Below are 25,944 nucleotides of genomic sequence, written 5' to 3' on the forward strand. Positions count from 1 at the left end.
TTGCTTCCTTGTCCTTGTGTTTCTGTTTTCTTTATTTTGGTTGGCTTTTGTGGGTTTTGCCTCTGGTCCTTCTTGTTTTATGTTATATACTTCAGTTCTGAATCTTCTGTGTGTGGTTACCATTATGAATATGTAAAGGATCGTTATATATATACAGTTGTCCATTTTCTTCTGCATTTGCCTTATCTACATTCCCCTTTGCAAATGTGGATCTTTGAATCTCTCCCTTTTCAGTCATTGTTGTCTCAATTTGTCCCTATGTATGCTGAACGTTCATTACTATCTTGCTATAGCAAATCTCTTCTTATTTTAAGCTTATAATGCCTTGTTCATAGTAAGGGTTGCACTCCTCTGCTTTTATGAGCCTGCTAGTCACCTTACTCCTAATTATGCTTTTTTGGGGGGGAGGGGAGTCATTTTGTTTTAGGTGAGCTGACCTCTTTCAGAATTTCTGGTAGTGCAGGTCTCGTAGTGGAGAATTCCCTCAATTTTTGTGTGTCTGTAAATGTCTATTTCTCCTTCATATCTAAAGGAGAGCTTAGCTGGATACATTATTCTTGGCTGGTAGTTCCTTTCATTTAATAGTTTGAATATTTGATTCTACTCTTTCCTGGCTTGTAAGATTTGTGCTGAGAAGTCCAACAATAATCTAATGGGTTTTCCTTTATAGGTTACCATCTTCTTTTCCCTGGCTACTCTGAGAATTCTGTCTTTGTCGTTGATTTTTGATAATTTTAATATGATGTGTCTTGGTGAAGGCCTTTTTGGGTTGAGGTAATTGGGTGTTCTGTTGACTTCTTGAATTCCAAGCTCCAGCTCATTCCTTAGATTTGGGAAATTCTCAACTATTTGTCTGAAAGTGCTTTTTAATCCCTGCTCCTTTTCCTCCACTTTGAGAATTCCCATTATTATGTTTCCTTTCCTGATGATATCAGCTAGTTCTTGTATTTCTCTTTCATTATTTTTCATTCTTTAGTTTCTCTCTTCTTCTTTCTGATTTATTTCTAGATTTCTGTCTTCGATATCACTGATCCTTTCCTCCATTTGGCGACTCTTTCCCAAGCTTGTTATTTCATTTTTCAACTCTTGCAATGTACTCTCTATCTCCAGAAGGTCTATTCAGTTCTTTCTGATGGTTTCAGTCTCCTTGCTAAAGAACTCATTCTGCTCATCTAGTTGTTTTTTTAATTCCTGAAATTGTTGATATGCTTCATTTTGGATCTCACTGAGTTTTTTCAGAAGTACCATCCTGAATTCTCTGTCATTTAAGTCGCATATTTCTGTCTGTAAGCTTATTTTCTGAAGATTTTTCTATTTCTTTCTGAGCTACTTCGCCACCTTGGTTGTTCATGGTGTTTAATGGACTATTTCTCCGTCTGGGCATTAATGGTAGTGTGTTCTGTTTTGTTTTGTTTTTTTAATCCAGAATGAAGATTATATAATGGTCTCTAGCTCGTTGCAGATAAGGTGTTTTTCTTTTTGGTTTCCAGTAGGTGGCATCTAAGCATCTTGTATCTTTGCTTTATATAAAGTGTTAATAATGTCTTTTTTTTCTTATAGATGTTTAATCATGCTCGCTACCCTCAACCTCAGTTCCTGTCAGTGTTAATGACAGTTTCGGTAGCGTTTGCTCAGATTCCCCTGGGGCTCCGTGGCGTTCTGGGTTGGAGGGTATGGGGGGAGGGGCCCTCTGGGTTGGGAGTTGGAAGCTGTGGCTCAGCTTCAGTTTTGCAACTGGAGCTGGTAAAAATCAACTGTTGTTTCTCTGCCATCTCCACTTTTCTGCCGTCCCTGTTTCTCTGCCTTCTGCCCTGATGATTAGATACTGCCGCCGGCCGCGGGGAGCTCACAGCACTGTCAGGCAGGGCTGTTCAGGAAATTTACTGCTCTTTCTCCCCTCCCCCTCCTCCTACAGGGAGCTCCAGCTTCGAGAGTCAGCTTCTTTGGTCCTCCCAGTCCACCGCCCAACACCCGGGGTTCTGACCTGTGGTAGTTCTTATGTGCAGATCCCATGCTCAGATGTGCTGGTGTGCAGTTGGGTGTTTTTTGTTGAGTTTTAGGTGTTCGGCTTATTGTTGTTTCAAGGGGAGAGATCTGGGAGTGCTCTCACGCCACAATGTTTAATCCAGTCTCCCCTTGTTTTGTTATTTTAGTGATTGCTTTAGGGTTTACAGTATCTTTAACATCACAGTCTACCTTCAAGTGTTATTATACCACTTCACTGAAAGTTTTAGAACCTAACATATGTGTTTCTATTTCTTTCCTCCCAATCCTCGTGCTGTTATTATACATTTTACTTTTATGTATGTTGTAAACCCACACTATATTGTTACTATTTTTGTTTAAGCTCTCAATTATCTCTTTTTAAAATTTACCATTTTAACTCTTTTCAGGTATATAATTCAGTGCCATTAAGTACATTCACAGTGTTGTGCAGTCATTACCACTATCCATTTTGAGAAGTTTTTCATCATTCCAAACAGAAGCTCTGTACCCATTAAACAGTAATATCCTCATCCGTTCCTTCCCCCAGTACCTGGTAACCTCTATTCTACTTTCTGTCTCGTGAACTTGCCTATTCTAGGTACCTCATATAAATGGAATCATACAATATTTGTCCTTTTGTGTCTGGATTATTGCACTTAATATAGTGTTTTTAAGGTTGATCCACGTTGTAGTATGTATTGTAATTTCATTCCTTTTTAAAGCTGAATAATATTCTGTTACATGTATATATGACATTTTGTTTATCCATTCATCTGTTGGTGGACATTTAGGTTGTTTCTTTTTGGCTATTGTGAATAATGCTTCAGTGAACATCAGTGTATAAGTATCTATTCGAGTCCCTGCTTTCAATTTGTTTGTTTATATCGTATGGTAATTCTGTGTTTAACTTTTGAAGGAACTGCCAAACTGTGTTGTTCAGTGGCAGCACCATTTTATATTACCATCAGCAGTGCATAGAAGGTCCATTTTCCTTACATTCTCACCAACACTTGTTATTTTCCAGTTTTTTTTGTTTTAATTGTATTTTCTTTTTTTATAGTAGGCATCCTAACAGGTGTGAAGTGGTATCTCATTCTGGTTTTGATTTGCATTTCCCTAATGATTAGTGATATTGAGCTGGAAGAAAAATGGCTTTTAGTATCTTAACATGTCTTTCTTTTGGATACTGTGGGCTCTGGGTAACAGTGTTTTGAGTGATTGCTATAAATATACCCTATGAAAAGGTGAAAAAACAAACACTTAAAGCATTAAAATGATGGAGGTCAAATACTGAGTTACATATTTTTGTTTTGCAATATGTTCACTGTCCAGAAACTTTTTGACTCAAAACTCTAAAGATAGTGGGCAATACCCAGTATAGTTGGATTTAAGAAAGTACACTTTCGCATGTTTTTCATGATTTCTGGGAGAAATGTCATGATTTTATTGTTATTCTACATCATTGTGCCTTATACAATAAAGGAGACACACCTATGTTAAAACATGTGGCTTTAAAAAAAGAATGGCAGAGGGAGAGGAGAAAAGAAGCTAGACCTTAGTATATTACCCATAGAAAGAAGAATTTTCTAGAAAGGCAGGCTTTCCAATTAACAAGCTGCACAAACCATTTCATAACTATATGGTAAGCTTCTAATTGAGAGTCTAGGCACAGACTCCCAGTGTAAAGAGGAATTCTCAAGGTTGCCAACTCTTGCCTGGGAAATTGTGCATCTTCCTGTAAGAAAGACAACTGTCTGAAATTCTGTCAAGGAGCATTGCCTAACTACACCTGAGGACACAGTGTTTACATATGCATTTACAGGAAGTGGAGCAATACCTGTATACCGTCAGTAGAGTCACGGAGGTAGGAATGTGGCTTGACCATCAGGAAAAATTGAGATCATAAAACCGATTGCCAGAAATATCAGTATTGTTTTCTTCAAGCCATTAATTCAAGCTAAACAAAGATAAGTTCTCTGTCAAAGGGCTTTCAGAGGGTGAAACCTGGTGACTTTTCCAACTTTGTAGCAGAACTGAAAGCATCAGAAATGAGTGGTTCATTTGTTTAAAATGTCTTTTTTGAGATCTTTTAAACAGTAATGTATGTGCACTACAGAAATTTTGAAAATGAAAGCGTAAAAAAAAGTAAAAGTCACCTATTAGACTACCACACAGATATAAGTATTATCAGCATTCTGATGCATTTTCTTCTTTTTTTTCTGTGTGGATTCTACATGTTTGTAGTACACACACACACACACACTCACACACACACACACACACACACACACAAGACTGCATAGATATATATAAGTGCTTATTTATAGTCTTGTTTTGGGAGATCTTCCTTTTTAACACTTTTTTATGAAGGAATTTTTTGTTTCTGTTCAGTTTGTTTGCTTTAGTAGAGAAAATAAACATCATGGCTCTAATGATCTATTTATTTAATATAGCCACATATTTTTAATACATTGTTATGTTTCCTTCCTTATAAAAACCTAATCTAAGATACACCAAAACTATAAATCAACATAATCAATGAATGTGAAGAAGTCTTCATTTTACAAAACAATTTACCACAGCATCCTCTGTTGAATTCATTTAAGGAGTGATTTTTCCCTGAAGGCATGTGGAATATGGTTTGATTTACAGAAATCTAATTTGTTCACATTTTCTCAAGAATATATCTTGTGTTTAAAGGTGACTACATCGGTACTTTGGACTTATTTTTTTTTTTTTCTGATAAATTAGAGAGGGAAAAAACAAGTAAAATGAACTTAATTTTAATTTTGCAGTAAAAGTACATTTTTAAGGAAGCATTCACATATATTTAATTTGTTTTTATAGATTACTCAATCTTTTGTATTGAGACAATACAAATCTCTTGATCTTTGCCACCTATTAGGCATATTTAATTTGTTTTTACAGATTACTCATTCTTTTGTATTGAGACAATACAAATCTCTTGATCTTTGCCGCCTATTAGGCATTTTTAAAATATAGGGGAAAGGTATTGTTGTAAACATATATAAGCATTAGGTGCACCTACTGTGTTGCAGATGATATATTAAGTACTAGAAATAAAGGGTTAGATAAACATAATCATAATAATGGCTATATCTTATTGAGTATTTTCCATGTGCCTGGCATCATTTACATTGATCATCTCAGTTAATGCTCAGAACAGCCTTGCACCTAGATTCTATTATTAGAATTCTCATTCCACAGATAAAGAAAACAAGGCTCAGAGTGGCAAAGTATCTTTGTCTAATGGCTCACTACTATTATCAGTCTGATTCCAGAATCTTTATTGTTATAGGGGAAAGTTTTGGGTGTTATATGAATACAGAGAAGGTGCATTTTACTTACTTTATAGGGTTTTGTCTCTGTTCCTTAGAGAACTGGAAGTATAGGCTAAGTGCTAAGGTTTTTTTGAGTGGTACAAACTCAAAGCAGCAAGAATGAAGGTGAAAAGGAAGGAAAGAGGAAAGATATTATTACCAAGAGAGCCTTGACCTTGCAGGAAAACTAAGCTGATTGTCTGGTGACGTGATATATCTTCTAGCCAGGCCATATGAAACCTGTCACCTCTTGGAACAGTCTTGTGACCTGTGTCTTACTGGTCAAAGTTCACAGTTTAGGGCATTACTCCAACTTGGACAGGTGTCGACATAACCCTTGGGCAACTGCTAGAGAAGCCAGATTCATGCCCTGTGATATAGCATCTCATTTGAGTCTGGACATGGCTGAATGAGCCATAGCCTCCATGGGTATAGTGGGGACAGACCTGAGGTTTAAAACTATGGCTCCCACTGCTATTGAAGAACTCTATACACAGTTGGGGAGTGATGAGATTTGATTGATGTAGTTAAAAGTAGAGACTTGATTTTAAGGTGCCAAGAGAGAAAGAACAATCAGGAAGCTATTGTAATAGTTCTGCCAAAAGATAATGGTGGCTCAAAATAGGAAAATATTAGTAAAGGTGATAACAAGTGGTAATCTTTGACTTATGTTTTGGAGATGAAGCTAGTTTAGTTAAAACTTTAGGTAACAGAAAGTAATATAGGTATATATATATATATATATATGGAAACAGAATTTTCTGCAAAGTTTTTGGAAACAGACATTTCCAATGAATGAAATACATTCATTCTTTTTTTTATGTTCAATGATCATGGAACACCTGTTCTTCTTTCCTTGCATACTCGTTGCAGGACAGGTAACTCATCTGTCCAGCTTGCCCAGAGACTCCGCTGAGTATGCCACTTTAGGGTCCTTCTAAGACCCACACTGGGTTTATATTTCTGTCTGGAATATCTTCAGTTTGCTTTCCTCAGGCCAGTTCTGCTTCACAGTTTGCAGTGGATTTCAGAGGAAAAGAGCCTTTCAGATCTTCCCAGTAGCACTGCCACACATACTCTGTGCCTCTGTGGACACCAGTGTCTCCAGGCCCTATGGTAGTTGTGAGGTTGCCATGGGCAGTGGGCCAGGCTAAGGACTGTATGGTGCTGAAATCCAGCCATCCTCTGCTAATTATGCAACATGCCTTGATGGAGAGCTTTATTCACTCACAAGAGAAGTACTTTTTCCCTAATTAACGCATAGATGGTATATGGGCTAGTAGAAGCTCTGTCTCTCCTTTTGTCTTCTCATGGGAAAAGTGCCTTGGAAGAAGATCAGCATGAACTTCAGAACATGACAGACCCTCCACATAATTGTAAGCTCAGATCCTAGTATGGTTTTCCTGGATTACAGATGAGGGACTTATGACCAAACGTTTTTAGTGTCTTTTTCAAAGTCACTAAGGCTAAGAAGTGATGGAAAGTAAATTAAAATCCAAATCTCATTTAATTTTTTCAGAAAGTATTTCTTTCTACTATAAGCTGGCCCCATGTACACTAGACAAGATATTTTATAACACTAAATGCAGATCCCATCCTCAAGCACGTGACTGTCTATTAAGGGTGAAAGTGTATGGTGTATAAAATATAGTACTACAGTGATTGTACATGCTAGGCTCTCCAATCATATTTTTAGTATTTGTCAGGGGAGCATTTATGTTATAAAAGAAAATGTATAGTATACATATGTACACATATATACATACATGCACACTTTTACACCCCCACACACACACATTTACATGTACTGTTTTGTGAAACCTAATATTTTTTTCATTTACCTGACTCTTCTAAATCTTAAAAGTCTATATGGAAGCATTTTCATGCTAGAAAGGAAAGAAAAATGTATATACTTAACGAATAGAGGGTAAAAATTTTGGGAGCAGTTGTTGATTTGGAGCTTTGAATACTAAATCTCTATCAACCATATGTTGGGGCTTGGTGGAGTAGGAGGTAAGGGAACAGGAAAGTTTTCTGGTGTTTTTCTTGTGATAAGGTTTGATAATTGCTAGAGTTATTTGGCAGTCATTCTGTTGTCTCTATTTTAACTTTACTACAACTTGCTCTTTTATATCATGACTTTACTTTTTACTTACATTTTCTCTGATCCTTTTTTCCCCAAACAGGACATATTTTTATTGCCATTACTAGGATGAGTTTTTCAAAATATATTGGCACTGTTAATGACCTTTTTCATTATTTGTATTAAGATTTAACATCACATTAGCATTTACTATCTAGGATTTAGGAGTTGATAATGCAGTTTATCAATCGGTCACAATCTCTTTCTCTATTGTACTTCCACTTAATCTCTCTCCTCATTAGCTTTATAGTGGACAGAGACCAAAAATATGGGTTAAATATCAGAAAATAAAAAGGAATACCTGAAATAGATCTTCGAACCATTTATAATATCTCACAGAAACATGGGGACACTCTTCTATCTTAAGAAACAAGTACAGTATTACATACTAGCCATTTTGCATTATATTTACAATTACTTTTTTATATGTTATGCTATGTAATTTCTGCAGTTAAAAAATATACAGTATATAGTTTTCAAAATATAAAAATCAGTTAATAGACTACACCATACGAATAGACTAAAGGATAAAAACTACATGATTATTTAAACAAATGCAGAGAAAGCACTTGACAAAATCTAACACCATTTCATGTTAAAAATACTCAATAAAAGGCAAAAGATATGCCTTACTGTTGAATTGTACAACTGCAGCTTACTGGATTTCGTTAACCAGTGTCAATATAATAAAAATAAAAAATAAAATAGAAAAAACCCCCCCCCCAAAAAAATATAAAATATACTAGGAATAGAAGGGAACGTTCTCAACCTGATGAAGTGTATCAATGGAAAACCTGTAGCTAACAATGTATGTAATGGTGAGAGACTGAAAGTTTTCCCCCTAAGATCAGGAGCAGGACAAGGATATCCACTCTTGCCATACCTATTCAGCATTGTACTGGAGGTTGTAGGTAGGGCAGTCAGGCAAGAGTAAGAAATAAAAGTCAGCCTAATTGGAAAGGAAGATGTAAAACTATCTCTATATTTCAAAGACATGGTCTTATATAAGAAAATCCCAGGGACTCCCCCCGCACAAATCTGTTGCTGAATAAACAAGTTCAGCAAGGTTTTAGGACACAAGATCAATATACAAATATCAATTGTATTTCTATACACTAGCAATGAACAATCCAAAAATGATATTAAGAAAACAATTCCATTTATAACATCAAAAAGAATAAAATACTTTGGGATAAATTTAACCAAAAAAAGTATACAACTTGTACACTGAAAATTACAGAACATTGTTGAAAGAAATTAAAGAAGGAATAAATAAATGGAAAGATATTCTATGTTCATGGACTGGAATTCTTAATATTGTTAAGATGGCAATACTCTACAAATTGATCTACAGATTCAGTACAATCTGTTAAAATCTCATTTGACTTTTTTGCAGAAATTGACAAAGCGATCCTAAAATTTAAATGAACATGCAAGGGGCTCAGAATATCCAAAACAATCTTGAAAAAGAACAGGTTGGTGGACTCACGTGCGAAAAAATGCTTAACATTATTACTCATTAGGAAGATGAAAATCAAAACCACTAAGAGATACCATTTAGTACCCACCAGGATAGCTATAATCAAAAAGACAGACAATGACAGATATAGAGGAGGATTTGGAGAATTTGTGAAATTGGAACTCTCATACATTGCAGATAAGAATGTAAAATGGTACCACCACTTTGGTACAAAAATTGGTTCCTCAAATGGTTAGCAGTTACCATATGATCCGGCAGTACCACTTCTAGGTACATATCTAAGAGAAATGAAAACATGCTCACACAGAAATTTGTATATGCATGTTTATAGCATCGATATCCATAATAGTCAAAACCTGGAAATACTTCAAGTGTCCATCAAATGAGAGTATATTTTTTAAATGAGGTATATCCATACAGTGGTGGAATATTGTTCAGCCATAAAAAGGAATGACATACTGATCCATGTTACAACATGGATTACCCTTAAGAACAGCTAAGTGAAAGAAGCCAGACTTAAAAAGCTGCATATTACATGATCCCATGAATATGAAATGTCCAGAATAGGCAAATCCACAAAGACAGTGAGTAGATTCATGCTTGCCTAGTACAGGAGGATAGGGAGCGACTGCTAATGTGTATAGCCAGCAATCTATATCTTTGAGTTTTGCATCCACAGATTCAACTAACCATGGATCAAAAATATCTGGGGGGAAAAAAATCTCAAAGTTTCAAAAAGAAAAGCTTGAATTTGCCATGTGTCAAGCACTATGCTGAATTCACATGCATAGATTGTGTCTCTATTTTTCTGATGTGTTGGCATACCCTTTTATAGCCTATTTGCAAATACTATGCCATTTTATATAAGGGACTTAAGCATTTTCAGGTTTTGGTGTCTTTAGGGGTCTTGGAACCAATTCCTTGTGGATACCGAGGGACAACAGTAACAGTGTAGGATTTCATTTTGGAGTAATGAAAATATTTTGGAACTAGGTAGTGGTGATAGTTTCCTTTTTTATGAATATAGTAAAACCACTGATTAGTACCTGTTAAAATGGTGAATTTTATAGTATGTGAGTTATAGCAATAAAAGGAAAATTAATTATGAAACATGTCTTAAAAGATCATCATTTGGCCACTTTTGGAGGTTGTTATGGCATGAACTCATTCTGCAAGCTGATAAATTTGTGGAAATACTTCTGTACTAACACTTTAATAGGAAAGAAAAATAGCTGATGATGGAAAGCTCTTTTTAAAAATAGTTTTTCTGAAAATTGTACTAACTAATGGTAGAATATCACCATTTTGCTATACCTACTGGAATAGGTAATGATTCATTGGCTGCTAATAAGGGAACTCGATAGTGAATGGATAGGCTGATAATACTGAAACCTATTGATCCATCTTAATATTACTAAAAGACATTATGTGTCTCCTGCCTTCAGCCTACTGAATCAAACAAGGGGTTTTCATAGTAGAGGTGTCTATTCACTTTGTAAAACAGTCTTCTACAGTTTTGATTAAGACGTGCCTCAGCAGGCATCCTTTTTCATCTCCAGGCACTCTTGTTTTAACTTGACAACCTTTGTCAGAAAGTTTGGTGTAGAGCAAAATAGAATTTGTGTTTCTATTTTTTTTTCTTTTATGTTTTTGTGTCATTTTGGAGAGAAGACAGGGTCCTAGATGTCCAGGTCATCTTAAACCTAGGAGTCTTTGGAAACTAAATCGGTAGGTTAGGTAAGAGATCATCAAGACTTGAGCTAGGGTAGAGGCCAGATGTTGACAGAGTTAACAGGACAGATTGATTTGTAGTTTGGGATGTTAGGTAGGGCACACAGTGGGGACTTCATTAATGTTTGTCAGCTGTTGAATAGACACAATTGAATTCATCCAATTTCAGAGTTTCATTGCAATTTTTGTGCCAATGTATGCATAGTCCACTTCTAGAATTACCATAAATGAATTGAGTCAGTCTTGGGCTTCTAGAGGAGAGGTTGCAAACTAGTGGCTGATAGGTCAGATCTAGCCTACAACTGTGTTTTATTTGGCCTCCATAGTGTTTTGTTTTGGTTTTTTTCCCCTTTAATTTGTTGCCAACATTTCAAAATAGTGAGATTTCACATAAAAATGGGGGCTTCTGGCTTCTCTTGAAAAAGAAGAAAATCTGGCAACATTGGGCTTAACATTTTCTCATGGCAACAGCTCAGCTGAAGCTGAATAGTGACTTCATTAACCCCAATCCTCTGCTGCTCCTGTCACTTACTGGTCCTTGCATTGTTTTGAGTTTGTGACCCTTACTGCAGTGGTTTCAGGAAGTTGTTTTCTAAATCTCACATTGTTATTTTAATTACCTTTCTTCTTATATTGCTATTGAAACATAACTTGTGATTGTGACACCTACCTAACATAAGCTGTGTGTTGGCAGTAAGTGTGTATCTCCTGTTTCTGGATATTCTGCATGGTGCTGGTATAGTGCCTTATACACTGTAGGGAAGTTAGTACATATTAGTACCTCTCCGCACTGATTTGGCAAGGTAATTGAGGAAGCCCAATATGCCATGGCATTCAAGACATTTTTATGATATAGCAAAGCATGTTGATACATTGGTTTTGAAATAGATATTCTCTATTATCATTTTGAAGAAATGCATGTTTATTAATGACAGTTCTTTTATTTTTATTAACCAGTTGTCTCACAGTTTTAGGGTTAAAATTACTTTATTAGGTTTCTGGCATTGTGGCATTAATAAACACCGTTTTGGATATTAAATATTATATTGGTTGTATTGATAATGTGGATTCTCTTAGTACTTAAAAATATTCTCTCATAGGTAAATGATTACAGAAAATAAATGGGAAGGGCTGGTCTCTTTACTGGGATATTCATCATCAGAAAGGATGTGGAGAAAATGAATTTGTTTTTTTTAAATAACTGATATTTGATGATACAAGTACAAAGAGATAATGAAAATAAATGGTGGTAATATAAGTGTAGGAAAAAGCTACGTTGTCTGCATGTGGTTGGATTGTAAAGCTCAGTTTAAGAGGAAATCATTGAGTCAATTACAGCAGTGTTTTTGAAAATTGTCTTATTTTATGAACACAAACCTTATTTTCTATTGCCCCACACTAGGCAATTGGGTAAGGATTTAAATGTCTAGTGTGAACGTTGTCAATGTTGGTTTCATGCCATGAATATTTCTTAACCCTTATTGTGCGTTTATTTTTACATTAGGTGAGAAATTCATCCACACTTCTCTTCAGTACCTTGATCACAAGAATATTTGGAGTTAAAAGAGGAAAGGATGAACTTTTCAAAAAGAATACGTAAGCTTCATCTAATGCTAACTTTACTTTTTACAAAATATTGTCCTGGACAAAAATAGTTTTTAGAATTTTGCTTACTTTTATAGGTTCATCTAGAGCATAAAGCTAGAAAAATACTGTAGTAAATTAACCTATGCTGTCAAATTCTAAGTCCTTGGGCAATGTTTAATTAAACATTTCAAAGCAACTAAAATATAGCAAGGTAGCAAGGCCTGCAAAGTAAAGCTTGTTTCTCAGTGCAACATCTAAAAAAATTTTTTTTTTCTTTTCATCTTCTTCGGGTATTCCTAAAATGTCCTAAACTGCTTTTTCTTGATGTGTCATCAAGTAGCAGCTTCTGCATTATCTTTGCTTTTATAGCTGGAAGTTTAAATGTTTATGATATAGTCATCAGAACATGTTCCAGATTACCTTTGCATTAAACTCTGTAACCAAGGGAACAGTTACAGATGTTGGCCACACAGCATAAATAATGCTTTTCACTTTTAGGTCTTCAGTGTTATATTTACTAAGATGTTTTTGTCTTAAGGTTTTTTAATGTCTGGAAGGAAACCTATTGAAACATTTTGATTATGGGTAATTTTTAGATACCGTACACAAATTCTGTTTGTTGTTTTTTAAAGAAGAAAAGCTTTGGATACTTGTTTCTTAGCACTTAGGAAGATTTAATGGTAGTCTAATGTCTTGCAGTTGTTAACACTAGATGTCACTGTCGCTGCATGTTTTAATTACTTTCTTCCTTTAGGATCCAGTTTGGCCCAGTGGTCTTTCTCTTGATATGTAGAGATAAATCAGGCCCTATTCCTCTCTTATCTAAAAAAGTTGTTTATCACACTTTTACTTTAGATTTTAAGCTTTTGTTTATTAAAATATATTTTCTTGTGATGGAACTAAATCTTAGGAATTAGAAAATATCATGAAATAATATTATGATGTACTATTGGTAATTTAATGAAACCTACTAATACTTTGAAATTGTCATTGAAATTGCTACTTATTGCCCTATAAAATTAAATAAATATTTAAAAGGAAGGCAGCTGGCTTTAAGTATGAATCACCTGAGTATATTCAGGAAATACCAGAGTTTTTTTTTAATCCAAGTTGTATTTTTAAAATAATAATATTATTCCTTTGAAATGATGATTATAATTTTTACTATTTAGCTGGTTCCTAAAGAAATTCTGTCAGTAGTTTGAAATCAATAATATTTGTTTCTCCTTAGCTTTGTTTATTTTGTCAATAATTCTACAAAATGCTAAAAAATTTAAAAGTTTGGTTATGATATAAGGCCATGATCAATAGTGGTATGAATAAAATACTATGTGAGGTTATAAAGTAAGTGAACTTAATGTTTAAAATAGAGCTTAAAAATGAAGAAATGCTTTTTTCTCTCTTACTTTTTATAAAGTGAATGATTCTTGGTCGTGTATATAAATTTTACTATGTACAAGAGAAAATTACCAGACTCATTTCATTCAGATTGCATCAGAAGGAGAGTGGAAGAATAATGCAATGAAACCACACTGTTTTAATCTTTTTGCCCAAGGCATGCTGATGGGAACCTCTGTTATAAATTCATTACTCTTGAATAGGAAAGGTTATAAAATATATAACTTTCCTAGAAAGAGGGAAATGGAATATTCGTATAATGATTTTGAGTAAAGTTCAAAAGTGAAATGAAAGAATTAAGAAGTTAATTGTTTTTTTTTTTAATGTGATGAACATTTTTGGTTAGAGCCTTTAGTTCAATAATCTAAAGATTGGTATATATCATTATGTATACAGGCTTCTGTTCTCTGTTTAACCCTTAAAGAGTATATTTCTTGGCAGTACCCACTAGATTTGCTCTGCAAAACCTTCAGTGTCTTAAATTTGTTATTATTTGTAATGGTTCTTCTAGTTGTAGTTTGTTTAATTATGTCACTTTTTGCTGAAATGTTTATATGCCTGTTCCCTACAGTATTAACTCCCTAAGGGCAGAACCTTTTCCATCTATCCTGTGTATATATAATAGGCACTTTAGAAATGCTAGTAATAATGATGTCCTGTTGGTTGGTTACTCAACCATCGAGTAAACTCAGCTGATGAGACCTCACAGACAGTTAAGACTACTTTCACAGCCACAGATTGTTTTGCAAATGTGTGCTCTTGGTCAGAAAGGAACTGGACATAAAAAGAACATCTGCCTTTCCTATCTAGTAGAAAAAAATGTCTAGGAGTAAACAAACTTAGTTTCTAGGCATTTTGTTGCCACTAGAGATGACCTTAATAGACTCCTTTATCCGCTTTATACTTGTTTCTCCATCTATATTACAGGAAAAAAAATAAGATCTGTGCTCTGTACTCACAGGGCTATGGTGAGGATAAAACAAACTATTAACAGTTCATTTATAACATATATTGGAAGTTCCATGCAATTAGAGATAGAATTTGCTTTTTCTCTGTTACCACTTCTATTGTTATACTCATTTAATTGTCTTATAGTTACACTGCTTTTTGAGGAGAGGGTCAGTATCCATTTTTGTATACCTGCTGCCTAGCATAGTTTCTGGCATATAATAGGTACATAGAAATACTTGCTTAATGAATAAGTAAATTTTGTTGCTACAGGAGAGATAAGAATTCTTGTTTCTACTCCTGCCTTTGTTGCCATATAGCCACAATAACCAACTGAGACAAGTTAGTTTACTTCTCTGGGCCTTGTTTTTTCCTCTAAGAAATTTGGACTATTCTTGGCGTCTCTTATTTTTGTAAAATACTAAGCTAAGGTTTTACATAATTGTTACTAGACTTTTGAGTTTGGTAAGCTGCTGTTTTCTTAGAGCCTAGAATAATGCCTGCCTCGTAGTAAGGACAGAAAATTCCCTTTTTATACATAAAGAAAGAAGCAGAGGTTCTACATCCTCATCTATAAGTATGTAGAGTACAGTCATGATTGAACTTGAGCTCATTAATCTTGTTTTTTAAATAATTTTTAATTTTTTAATTAGTCGACATACAATGTTATTTTAGTTTCAGGTGTACAACATAGTGATTAGACATTTATATAACTTACAAAGTGGTCACCCCGATAAATCTAGTACTCATCTGACACCATACATAGTTATTACAATATTATCGACTATATTCTCTATGCTATACTTTATACCCCCATGACTATTTTGCAACTATCAATTGGTACTTCTTAATCCTGTCCCCTTTTGTAACCCCCAACCCCCTCCCATCTGGCAACCATCAAAATGTTCTCTGTATCTATGAGTTTGTTTCTGTTTTGTTTATTTCATTCTTTAGATTTCACATGTAAGCGAAATCATATGGCATTTGTCTTTCTCTCTCTGACTTAATCCACTCAACACAATACCCTTCAGGTCTATCCATGTTGTTGCAGGTGGCAAGATTTCAGTTTTTTTTATGGCTGAGTAATATTCAATTGTATATATGTACCACCTCTTTTTTATCCATCCATACATTGATGGATACCAAGGTTGCCTCCGTATCTTGACTATATTGTGAATTATGCTGTAATGAACATATGGATGCACATGTTGCTTCAAAGTAGTATTTTGGGTTTCTTTGGATAAACGCCCAGAAGAGGGATTATTGGTTTTTCTTTGTCTCTTGTTATAGCCTTTCTTTGTCTCTTGTTATAGCCTTTATTTAGCTTTTTTGTTTGTTTGTTTGTTTCTATATTCATGAAATATTTTTTACAACTCTTTACTTTCAGCATATGTGTGTCTTTCAATCTGAAGTATGTCTCTTATAGATAGCATAAGTAACGGTCTTGTTTTCATATCCATTCAGCTACCTTATTTGTTGATTGGAGCATATAATTCATTTACATCTAAAGTAATTGTTGATAGGTATGTAGTTATTGCTGTCTTATTATTCATATTTTTTATCTTTTTTCTCTTTCCTTCTTCTTCTTAAGAAAGTTCCTCTAACATTTCTTGTAATACTGGTTTGGTGGTAATGAATGCCTTTAGCTTTTTCTTGTCTGAGCAGCTCTTTATCTATCCTTTGATTCTAAATGATAGCTTTGCTAGGTAGAATAATCTTGGTTATAGGTCTTTGCTTTTCATCACTTTGTATATTTCATGCCAATCCCTTGTGGCCTGCAAAATTTCTTTTTAGAAATCAGCCGACAGTCTTATGAGTGCGCCCTTGTAGGTAACTAACTGCTTTTCTCTTGCTGCTTTTAAGATTCTCTCTTTGTCTTTAATCTTTGGCATTTCATTATGATGTATCTTGGTTTAGGCCTCTTCGAGTTCATTTTATTTGTGACTCTCTGTGCTTCCTGGGCTTGTACATCTATTTCCCTCCCAAGGTTAGGGAAGTTTTCTATCATTATTCCTCAAATAGATTTTCATTTCCTTGCTCTCTCTCTCTTCTCCTTCTGGTACCCCTATGATACACTTAATGTAGTCTCATTATTTTTGGATTCTTTTTTCTCATTGCTGTTCTGATTGGGTATTTTCTGCTACCTTATCTTCTAAATCACTGATTCAGTTCTCTGCTTCATCTAATGTACTGTTGATTCCTCCTAAAGTATTTTTCATTTCAGTTATTGTATTTCTCATTTCTGACTCATTCTTTTTTATGTTCTCTATTTCTCTGTTTTATATTTCTTTGTTAAAGTTCTCACTGAGTTCATCTATTCTTCCCATAAGTTCATTAAGTATCCTTATAACCAGTGTTTTGAACTCTGCATCTGGTAGATTGCTTGTCTCCATTTTGTTTAGTTCTTTTTCTGGAGCTTTGTTCTCTTTTTTCATGTGGGACATATTTCTTTGTCTCCTCATTTTGTCTGCCTCCCGGTGTTTGTTTCTGTATTTTAAGCAGGGCTGCTGTGTCTCCTGGTCTTAGTAGCATGGCCTTATGTAGTAGGTGTCCTGTGGGGCCCAGTGGAACAGTCCCCCAGGTCACCTGATCCAGGTGCTCCAGGCATGTCCCTTGTATGGGTTGTGTGTGCCCTTCTGTTGTAGTTGAGCCTTGGTTGCTATTTGCATGTCAATGGGAAGGACTGATCCACAAACTGATTGGTTGTGAGGACTTAACAGTAACTGCAATGGAGGAGCTATTGTGCAGTTAATGGGTCAAAGTTTTTTTAAAAAATTGCGGCTTCTCTGTAGGGGACATGGGTTGGGGATTTCAATGACCTTAGCTACACCCAAACTTCATGTGTATAGGGCTGTGGACTGAGATGCTCAGATTTAAACCAGAAAAAATGAAATTATGGAGGCCTACATAACTTTCACTCTGCACTAGCCATTTCTGGGTCTGCAAAAAACTATGCACACTGGCAGGATCATTACTCTTGTTTTAAATGTGTTCTTTGGATTACAAAGAATGAAAAAACATAAGTTTCACACATTTGTTTTAAATAACGTTTCTACATTTTAATTTTCTAAAGCTCCCTTTCTTTCTATTTATTACCACCTGACTGTCTTGGCCTGACAGAATGAATAGTAGAATCAGAACTTGCACAGTTCTGTGATCTGGGGAATATGCTGAGCTTTCCGAGACAGCCTCCATCTGCAGTGTGAGTAGGTACACGTTGATAGTTCCTCATTTCTTACTGGGTGGGAGCTAAACCAATGTGATCTTTAAGTCTAGGTCTTTCCCTTTGGCCCCTGTGTATATTAACCTTTAATGATTCTAGTCCTAGGTTAATAACAAATATCAACATATAGCAGTCTGAAAAGCTTTTAGACTTTGCCAGAGCCTCATCAAGGTGCTCAGTGCACAGTGTTCTATAGCTCTTGCTTTCTCTCTTCATTTTAAATTAGTCAGCCAATACAAACTTGTAAGCATTTGTCATGAATTCAGTATTGATATGATAAAGGAGTACATGAGAAATATAAAACTTAGACCTTGCTTAAGGAGCTTACATTTCAGCTAGAGAAACAAAAATTATTATTTGTGAAACAGATACAAATAGAAGACAACATATAATAGCTGCACAATATATATGAGTAATGGATGCATTAGAAATTCATTAATGGGAGAATAGAGTGGAGTATTTAGGAGGAAGTAGTGTTTCTTATAAAACTTTGGAAATGAGTGGATTTGGGGTACCTAGAAACACATAGGTTAAAAAAGAGGAACAAAAGAACAATAATTTTTCTTTTATCTTGTTAAGGAGAGCTCATATTCCAATTAATAGCTTAAGATGGTTTAGTACAATTTAAGAAGAAAATGTTTGTAAAAATATCACTAGGTCCAAGTAAAATTATTTTTAATGACTGTTTTAGGAGGTGTTAAATTGTATTTATTTTATTTTCCTGGGTGTAAATGGCAGAGAATTATTTTAGTTATTTCTCTTAACGTCTTTGGGTAGGTCCTCTGAGGGACATCTGCTCTAATCTGACCCCCGCTCATAGACAGATTTTGAAGCTATTTCCAGACAGACTGGCTTCTCTCCTGTTCTTCGTGTTTTCTAGGAAAAGAGATTCCACAAGTTTCTGTGGTTACCCACTCCATTGTTTAGGAAAGAATTGGATTCTCAAAACTAAAATTGAAAGCTGTAGGGCAACTGGGTTTTTATATTTTAGAGAATATAATTATTAGAGTTCAGAGTAGCTTATTTGCTTTGAACTACATAGTAGTTTGTAGCAAGCGCCTATTTGGCTAAACTGAAAATCAGAATTTTCTTGACTGTGGCTAGGATAATCTTAACATCCTCAGACCTGAAGGATTTTGATTTTCTCCATTTAATAAGCACTGGGATTCAAAGATGAGTTAGACACGCTCTCGGCCCTAGGAAAACTGACGTTCTAATGAAGAATATGCCCATTATCTGCTGTGTTGGAGTCTCTGTTCCATTTGCATAGAAAGAAAGTAGAAATTGTGAAGGGATAGCATATCTTTAGTTTCTATTTGTGTGCTTTGCATATGCCAGACCCTTTGTAGGTATCTAATTTAGCCTTAGTCACAGCACTGTGAAGTGGATATAGGCATCTTGATTTCACAGAGTAGTACTAAGGTTAGTGAGCTTTAGTTAATTTGCCAGAGGTCATACAGCCACCAACCCAGTTCCATCTGCAGAGCACCTGCGATTTGCACACCAGCACACAGAGCCCCTTGTGAGCAACTGAGTCGCCTTTTTAGAGTCTAGGTTTAGATACTACATTGTCAAACTCTGGGAAATGATAGAGTCTGGCTTTAGATTTTACTTTGTCAAACTCTGGGAAATGAGCCCTTTCACCCAAAGTCTCAGTGTGGATCAAGAATCTCACATCTCCCACATGGCAGGTTGATTTTAGGAGGAAAGGTAGAAAGTGGCCAATGGAGAAGTTTGTTTCAAAGTAACTTTAAGACTCTTTCTGTGTGGATGGTGGAAGAAAACACTATATGCCTTTTGTCCTAGGAATGTTCTCTTCCTCCATGAGCTTCACACTCTGTTTTCATGCAGACAAAGATGTAGGAGGAGCTGGTAACCATGTTTCTAATGTCATACTGTAAAGCCAGTAAGGTAGAAATTTTAGTTTTTTGGTTGGCAAGTAGGGGATGAATAAATTACCCCAATAAGATGTCAGTGTGGGCAGTTAGACATTTACCTCTATAAAATCCTTATATTCGATGATAGTTTGGTGCTATGGGGAGAGGATTTGGGGGTTTTCCGATAATCTTTGCCTATGGTATGATGCCTTCTAGGGTTAACCTAATGTTTTTATGAGTCTGTGCTTATATTTTTCATTTACATCTTTAATAAAAATGATAATAATGACTATTGTCAGTTTTTATGTGTGAGGGCACCTAAGGAGCTGTCTAGTCTGATTCTTATTTTGCAGGTGTGAAAATTGAGGTACAGAAAAGTTGAGGAAATTGCTTAAGGTCCCACAGCTAGTGCCAGAAATATATTTAATGATCAGTTTTAGCTCACAGTAAGCTCAACAAGAACATTTTTTAAAATTAGCCGATTATTTATAAATTGAGTTCCTATTAACAATAATACTAGTTTGAATTCAAATAACTTGAAATAAAGAGTTCTAGTATTTTGAGATGGTCTAGAGGTGTCATTCATGTATTTTCCACAGTCGTTTATAAAAAATTCAGTGTACTTCTTTAGGCAGAGTAGATAAATGAGAATTTTTGGTGACTGAGAAGTAAAGTACAAGTCTTGTGTAGAGAAGTTCTTAAAGCAGAATTTGAGAAGTTCTTAAAAGGAGAATTAAGTCTATACTGACACTTTTGCCTACTGGAGAGTTTCATGTTTCAAGTTTTTGTTCATTCTTAGGTTCATGGATCACAGGGAGGAAAACCACAAGTAAAATTTTTAGCCAAAAAGAAGCTCTTAGAAAAATATATTCATGAACTTGAAGAGAGAATTAGTCATTGTGTTCTTAAATATTGACTCTTTGCATGGACCAGGTAATCTTTGTTCCTAAGTACTGCTTCAGGCCATTGCCTTCTTTAATAACTAAGGCATTGTTGCTTTAGTTTGAGCATGTTCTATGGAATTTTGGCAATGCATGCATCCTCTTTCTGCATCTTAGTAAAAGCATGAGTAAATATTTTTTTCTTAGCTTTGATATTTTTGTAGCTTACATTTTATATGAACCATACTAATATAATGTAACACCAGGATTACATAATTTAAGACGTCAGGATTGCTTCCAGGACAATGAGATAAAGTCTTCATTTATCAGAGAGTTTACAAGCAGTATTTGTTGCTCATTTAATACCTGTATAGAAATACCACAGAACTATTTTCCAAATGAGGAAATGAAGTCAAAGAGGTTAAAGTAAGAGGGAACAGTTTCTTCAGAACTGGGATAGTATTTCTTTTTTTTTTTTTTCAGAACTTGGTCCTTATAACTATTGAGTTTAGTATTGTATAGTTTAGAAGTTTCAGGAATTTCCAGCTATTCCTGTTACACACCAAATTTTTTAATAAGATAATATCAATAAGGTTTTTTCATCCAATACTTATTATGTACTTCGGCACTCTAATATGTATATAAGTAGTTTATGACATGGTCCTGGATTTCAAGAAGTTTATCACTTATCAAGCGATAAGACCAACACATGAACTAGTTTAGGAAAAATGAGTATCAAACTCTCTAGTACTGTTAGGGAATAAGAGGTCAGAGAAGAGGTAGGTCAGGCCCCGTGCAGGAGTCAGGGCTTAGTCAGAACCTGAAAGGATAGGCAGAATTTAGATAGGTAGAGAGAAGGGTGTTGCATCTGAGGTTATATAACATGGGCAGAGATACAGAGGCTGTATATGTCTGAGAAAGTTAGAAGATAAACCAGACTAGGACAGAGAGGACATTATGAAAATCCATTCATTCATTCCTAGAACAAGGACTCATTAAATCACCTACTCTGTGTAAGCACTGTAGGTTCTGAGGCTATATTAATGTGTAAAACAGACATACTAAGGAGGCTAGTTTGGATTTTGTATTGGAGTATTCCATAATTATAGCATTATTTTAGGAAACATTTGAGATGTGATTGCATTCTATGTCCCTGGCTGGTAACATTGAGAATTCATGCTAATAATGTGATTCAAGGCCCTGGAAGATAGTTACTTATGAATAACTTGTGCTCTCTGTAAGTTGTTATAGCATGATTCTAGCTTGGTGGAGTTGTTTCAGCATTTATTCATTTTGTTACTTCTAAATTGATTAGTGGCTATATTAGATATGACTTATGTTTTAAGGATTACTAATTTCCCCAAGACATTAAAATATATTTAGTAAAAAAACAAATTCTAGAGTTAAGTAAGTTTCAGAAATACTGGATTTAAAAAAAATTCTTTATGAGAGGACTTCTGAAAACATTTAATATGCTATAACATATTTTGTGAATCTTCAAGAGTGTTACATGAGCAATAACATACAGTTTTTCCCCAAATTATTTGACCATGAAAAACACTCTCTTTTAAAGCAGGGGTCCCCAACCCTCATGCTGCAGACTGTTACTGGTCCTGGCCTGTTATGGACCAGACCACACAGCAGGAGATGAGCGGCGGGTGAATGAGCGAAGCTGTATTTGCAGCTGCTCTCCTTCACTAGCATCACTGCCTCAGCTCCACCTCAGATCATAAGGCATTAGAGTCTCATGGGAGCACAGGTCCCGAGTGCCAAAAAGGTTGGGGACCGCTGTTTTAAAGAACATCTATTACCATCTTGTCTTCCGTCAGACTTGGCTTGGAAGATACTGATTAAGGCAGGTGAAAGGCATGTTTCTGACCTGTTAAAAGGCTGGTAACATTGGCTGGTAATATTTCCCCATAAAAGGGAAAATATTCATTTCAGATATATCTTATCAGCCACAGAAAGGCTTAGTTTTACTTGTAGTTAAATATACTATAAATTATCCCAAGTTGTCAGTTGAAATTTAAAATAGTATCCTAGCATATAGTAGATAGTAAATTTGAATTAATGAAAATTTTATTATTTTAGACCTTTAAAAATCTTAAAATATTTAAAGTGCCTTGTTGGGAGAATGAACTTTATATTCTGCATTTGAATCTTCTGTCATTTTGTCAGAATATCATGTTCACTTTCCCAAAGCCTTAATGATTTCGGGGAAATAGGGCCTACAACATGGTTGATGAACTGATCAGCAGAGTCAGTACTAAACCCACTAGACTGTGGTGTGTGTGTATGTGTGTGTGTGTGTGTGTGTGTGTGTGTAGGGCAGATAAGGAGAGGGGATTGGAATAGTAACTAGCTCTACAATATAATAGGTAAGGCTTTAGGATCCACTAGTGTGGCTGAGTTCTGTGTCTTTGGACTATATGTCTTGCTCGTAAATTAAGCAGCGTACTCTTGTTGTCCTTCATCTCCTAAATAATGGCTCATTTGTTAATATTTAAACAGAAGCTTGAAATAATTCAAACTTGTAGCAGTTAGGATACTTTTGGCTGCAAGTAACAGAAAACCCAAATCAAATTGTAAACAATAAGGAAAAGTTATCTCACGTATAACCAGGAAGTTTTAAAGAGGACTGTTTCACTTTAAGTTGATGACATCATCAAAGACCCAGCCTCTTTTCATTTTTCTGCTGTGCCCTCCTTGATGTGGTGACATTAGCCCCAGGTCAGCTTCTCTCACAATTGCAAAATGGCTGCAGTTCCAGCCATCACTTCTAGATGCAGCAGTGTCTCGGCGCAGTATCCAGTGGTCTTGTGCATCTCCATTTCTTTTTAAGAGTAACAGTTGTATGTGTTCCCATGCTCTCAACCCCACACCCTACAGACTTTCCTTCACATCTTTTTGGCCAGAGTGAACATCTTAGCATGCCCCAACTTACCCCTGATAAAGGGAAATGGATCTACCATAATTATCTCAGACTAATCAGAATTCTCCAGTTGGGTCTGGGATTGGTGCCAGCCCTCCCCGAAGCATACGACTACTTGGAGAAGGGTGAATACCCAACCCAAGTCAAATTCTGTTAAAGGGACGTATGGGATGGGAGAATTTTTATTAGGCCACTAATGATGTCTGCTGCTACATTCTTCTAGGCTATCTCAAAAACTTTGAAAATGTTTTCATTAAGAACAAAGACTTAGAAGGAGATGAGTAATATATGTAGCATTTTAGCCTAATAGGAAAGTTTTTTTTTTCCTTTATGCAATTCCTTCTTATAATTTTTAAAAGATATGAAGGCATGCAAGTGTCTGGATATATGGTTTGTATAATTCATTCCTGTAATCAAGTTTGCATTGTAAAAATTTCACTCAGGAATAAAGTATTTGTCTTCACACATGCAAAAAGTTTTGTTGATCATTAAAATACATTCTAATTTTTAGATAAGAAATTGCTACTCTGCAATATGAAATGTATTTCTAGTTCATAGCTATTCTCTAAAAAGCTAACAGAATGTTAACGGTTTTTATTATAAACTGATTCACTTTGGAATTTGACACATATATTATAACATCGATTTTGTTATTATAAGGCCAAATGGTGTGAAGTCAAATGATCATTCTAAATTTATTGGAAGTACTTAATTATTTTGATTTATGAACCCAAAATACCTATTTCATTTACATTGTGCATAGTATTTTGATGTGACTTTTTTGGCCTCTGAACTCAAATTAGGCTGTCTTAAATAATCTCTTTCTCTATTTGCCAAGTTTTTATCATTTCTCTCCTCCAAACCGTTACTGTTTTGTTCTGTACAAACTGTCTCTGCAGAAGTGGAACATGAGGCTGTCTGGGTCAGGGCATACCAACTGGGCTGGACGCAAGATGGGGTCAGACTAGCTACATTTGGCAAAGATCAGTAAGTCTGATCTAGCTGCTAAATCTTCGAGGGCTAGAATTTTCTACTCTATAAGTACAATTCTAGAGCCATCAATTGCTCTTAGTACATCCTTGTCTTGTAATTATCTCTATGATCACTCAGTTTATTAACAACTGATTTAGATAAATATAAATGGCCAATTGTACAGTTCCTCCCCTCAATTCACTTGATCTCTTCTCACTCCCTGAAATCAAAGCCCTCATACAGGCCACTGGTTCCATTTTCTATAATTGGTGGCATTGTTTAGGTGATCGAGCATTTTTTTTCTTTATCATTCAACAAATACACTTCCCAGGTTTGAGGCTCTGAGCACTGAGGGTAGTATAGACAGTTATAACATATGGTCTGAATATTTGAAAAATAGTCGAGGAGGAGAGATAAGACTTGAACTCAGCTATAATGCAGGATGGAGCGCCATAAGTACTCTGCTGACTCCTTTCCTCTCCCTGCGGAAGAGCCTGCACGCCCTGCTTCCATTTCTTCGCTTGCACGCCAATGCACAATTGCACCTCTCGCAGAGCCCTTTCTCACACTGTTCAAACACACATCCTGTTTAAAACCCTTCTTCCTTCCCGTCCTAGTACTTCTGCCATTTAGGCAGGAAAATCTCACCTGACCATTTCCTTACTGCCTTCTTTTTTCGATTTGTATGATAATAAATGATTCAGATCATGACTGATAAACATTAGAGCAATATGACCCCCTCCATACACCTGTACTAAAAAAACAGTGTCACTGGCCTCTAATGGTAGTGAATGCCCAATTTTCCCCAGAAAGACACCACAGTCAATATCTGTCTCCTTAATGCTTTAATTAAACCAACTTTTCCTTAAGCTTCAACATTTGAGGAACATAAAAGAAAATTTCTCTTTCACAGGTGTTCTCTTGTTTTGATTAGTTACTAATATTGCAATAGCATGGGTTCTAATTTTTTATCATTATATAAAGTATAATATTTCATTGGTGAAGTAAATAGATTTCTGTGAGCTACCTGCATTGCCATCATTTGTAATATTTATGTATTTGGAAAAACATATTTCATTTGCCATATGACTATTTATAAGTTGTGGCCTTTCCACAATTGGACATAGAATTCTTAAATACCTGCTTGTCTTTATCCTTCCTGTGTTCAGCCCTGCTGCCATGCCCTGCCAAACTGGTGGGCTCACCCATGAAGATTTTGGGGCATTTTCGGTGGAGGTTTCTTTCTCTAAAAATCTCTTCCTGCCCCCACTAAATTGAAATGTAATTATTCTTTAGCGTTTTAATGCATAATATCACAATAGCATTTTAAAGTAACATTCCTTATAATGGTCAAATCGTAGTTTACTTAGTAATTCTCTTACTACTAAATATATAATTTTCTCTTAGTTTTTTACATTATTAATAATGGTGTGCTAAGTATCTTT

At 35.3% G+C, this 25,944-nt stretch overlaps 1 protein-coding gene across 7 annotated transcripts in view; it reads left to right on the forward strand.

Moving 5' to 3' along the window:
- The window catches only part of THADA (THADA, armadillo repeat containing), a 296,280-nt gene that overhangs the window by 77,667 nt on the left and 192,669 nt on the right, over nucleotides 1-25,944 (forward strand). For all 7 annotated transcript variants that reach the window (XM_023531302.1, XM_023531301.1, XM_023531303.1 and 4 more), the window contains one exon: nucleotides 12,186-12,277. In XM_023531302.1, coding sequence (XP_023387070.1) covers nucleotides 12,186-12,277 — 92 coding nt within the window. The remainder of the gene's footprint in view (nucleotides 1-12,185; nucleotides 12,278-25,944) is intronic.

This window comes from Pteropus vampyrus, unplaced genomic scaffold (genome assembly GCF_000151845.1).
Source record: "Pteropus vampyrus isolate Shadow unplaced genomic scaffold, Pvam_2.0 Scaffold66, whole genome shotgun sequence".
Classification (NCBI taxonomy): Eukaryota; Metazoa; Chordata; class Mammalia; order Chiroptera; family Pteropodidae; genus Pteropus; species Pteropus vampyrus.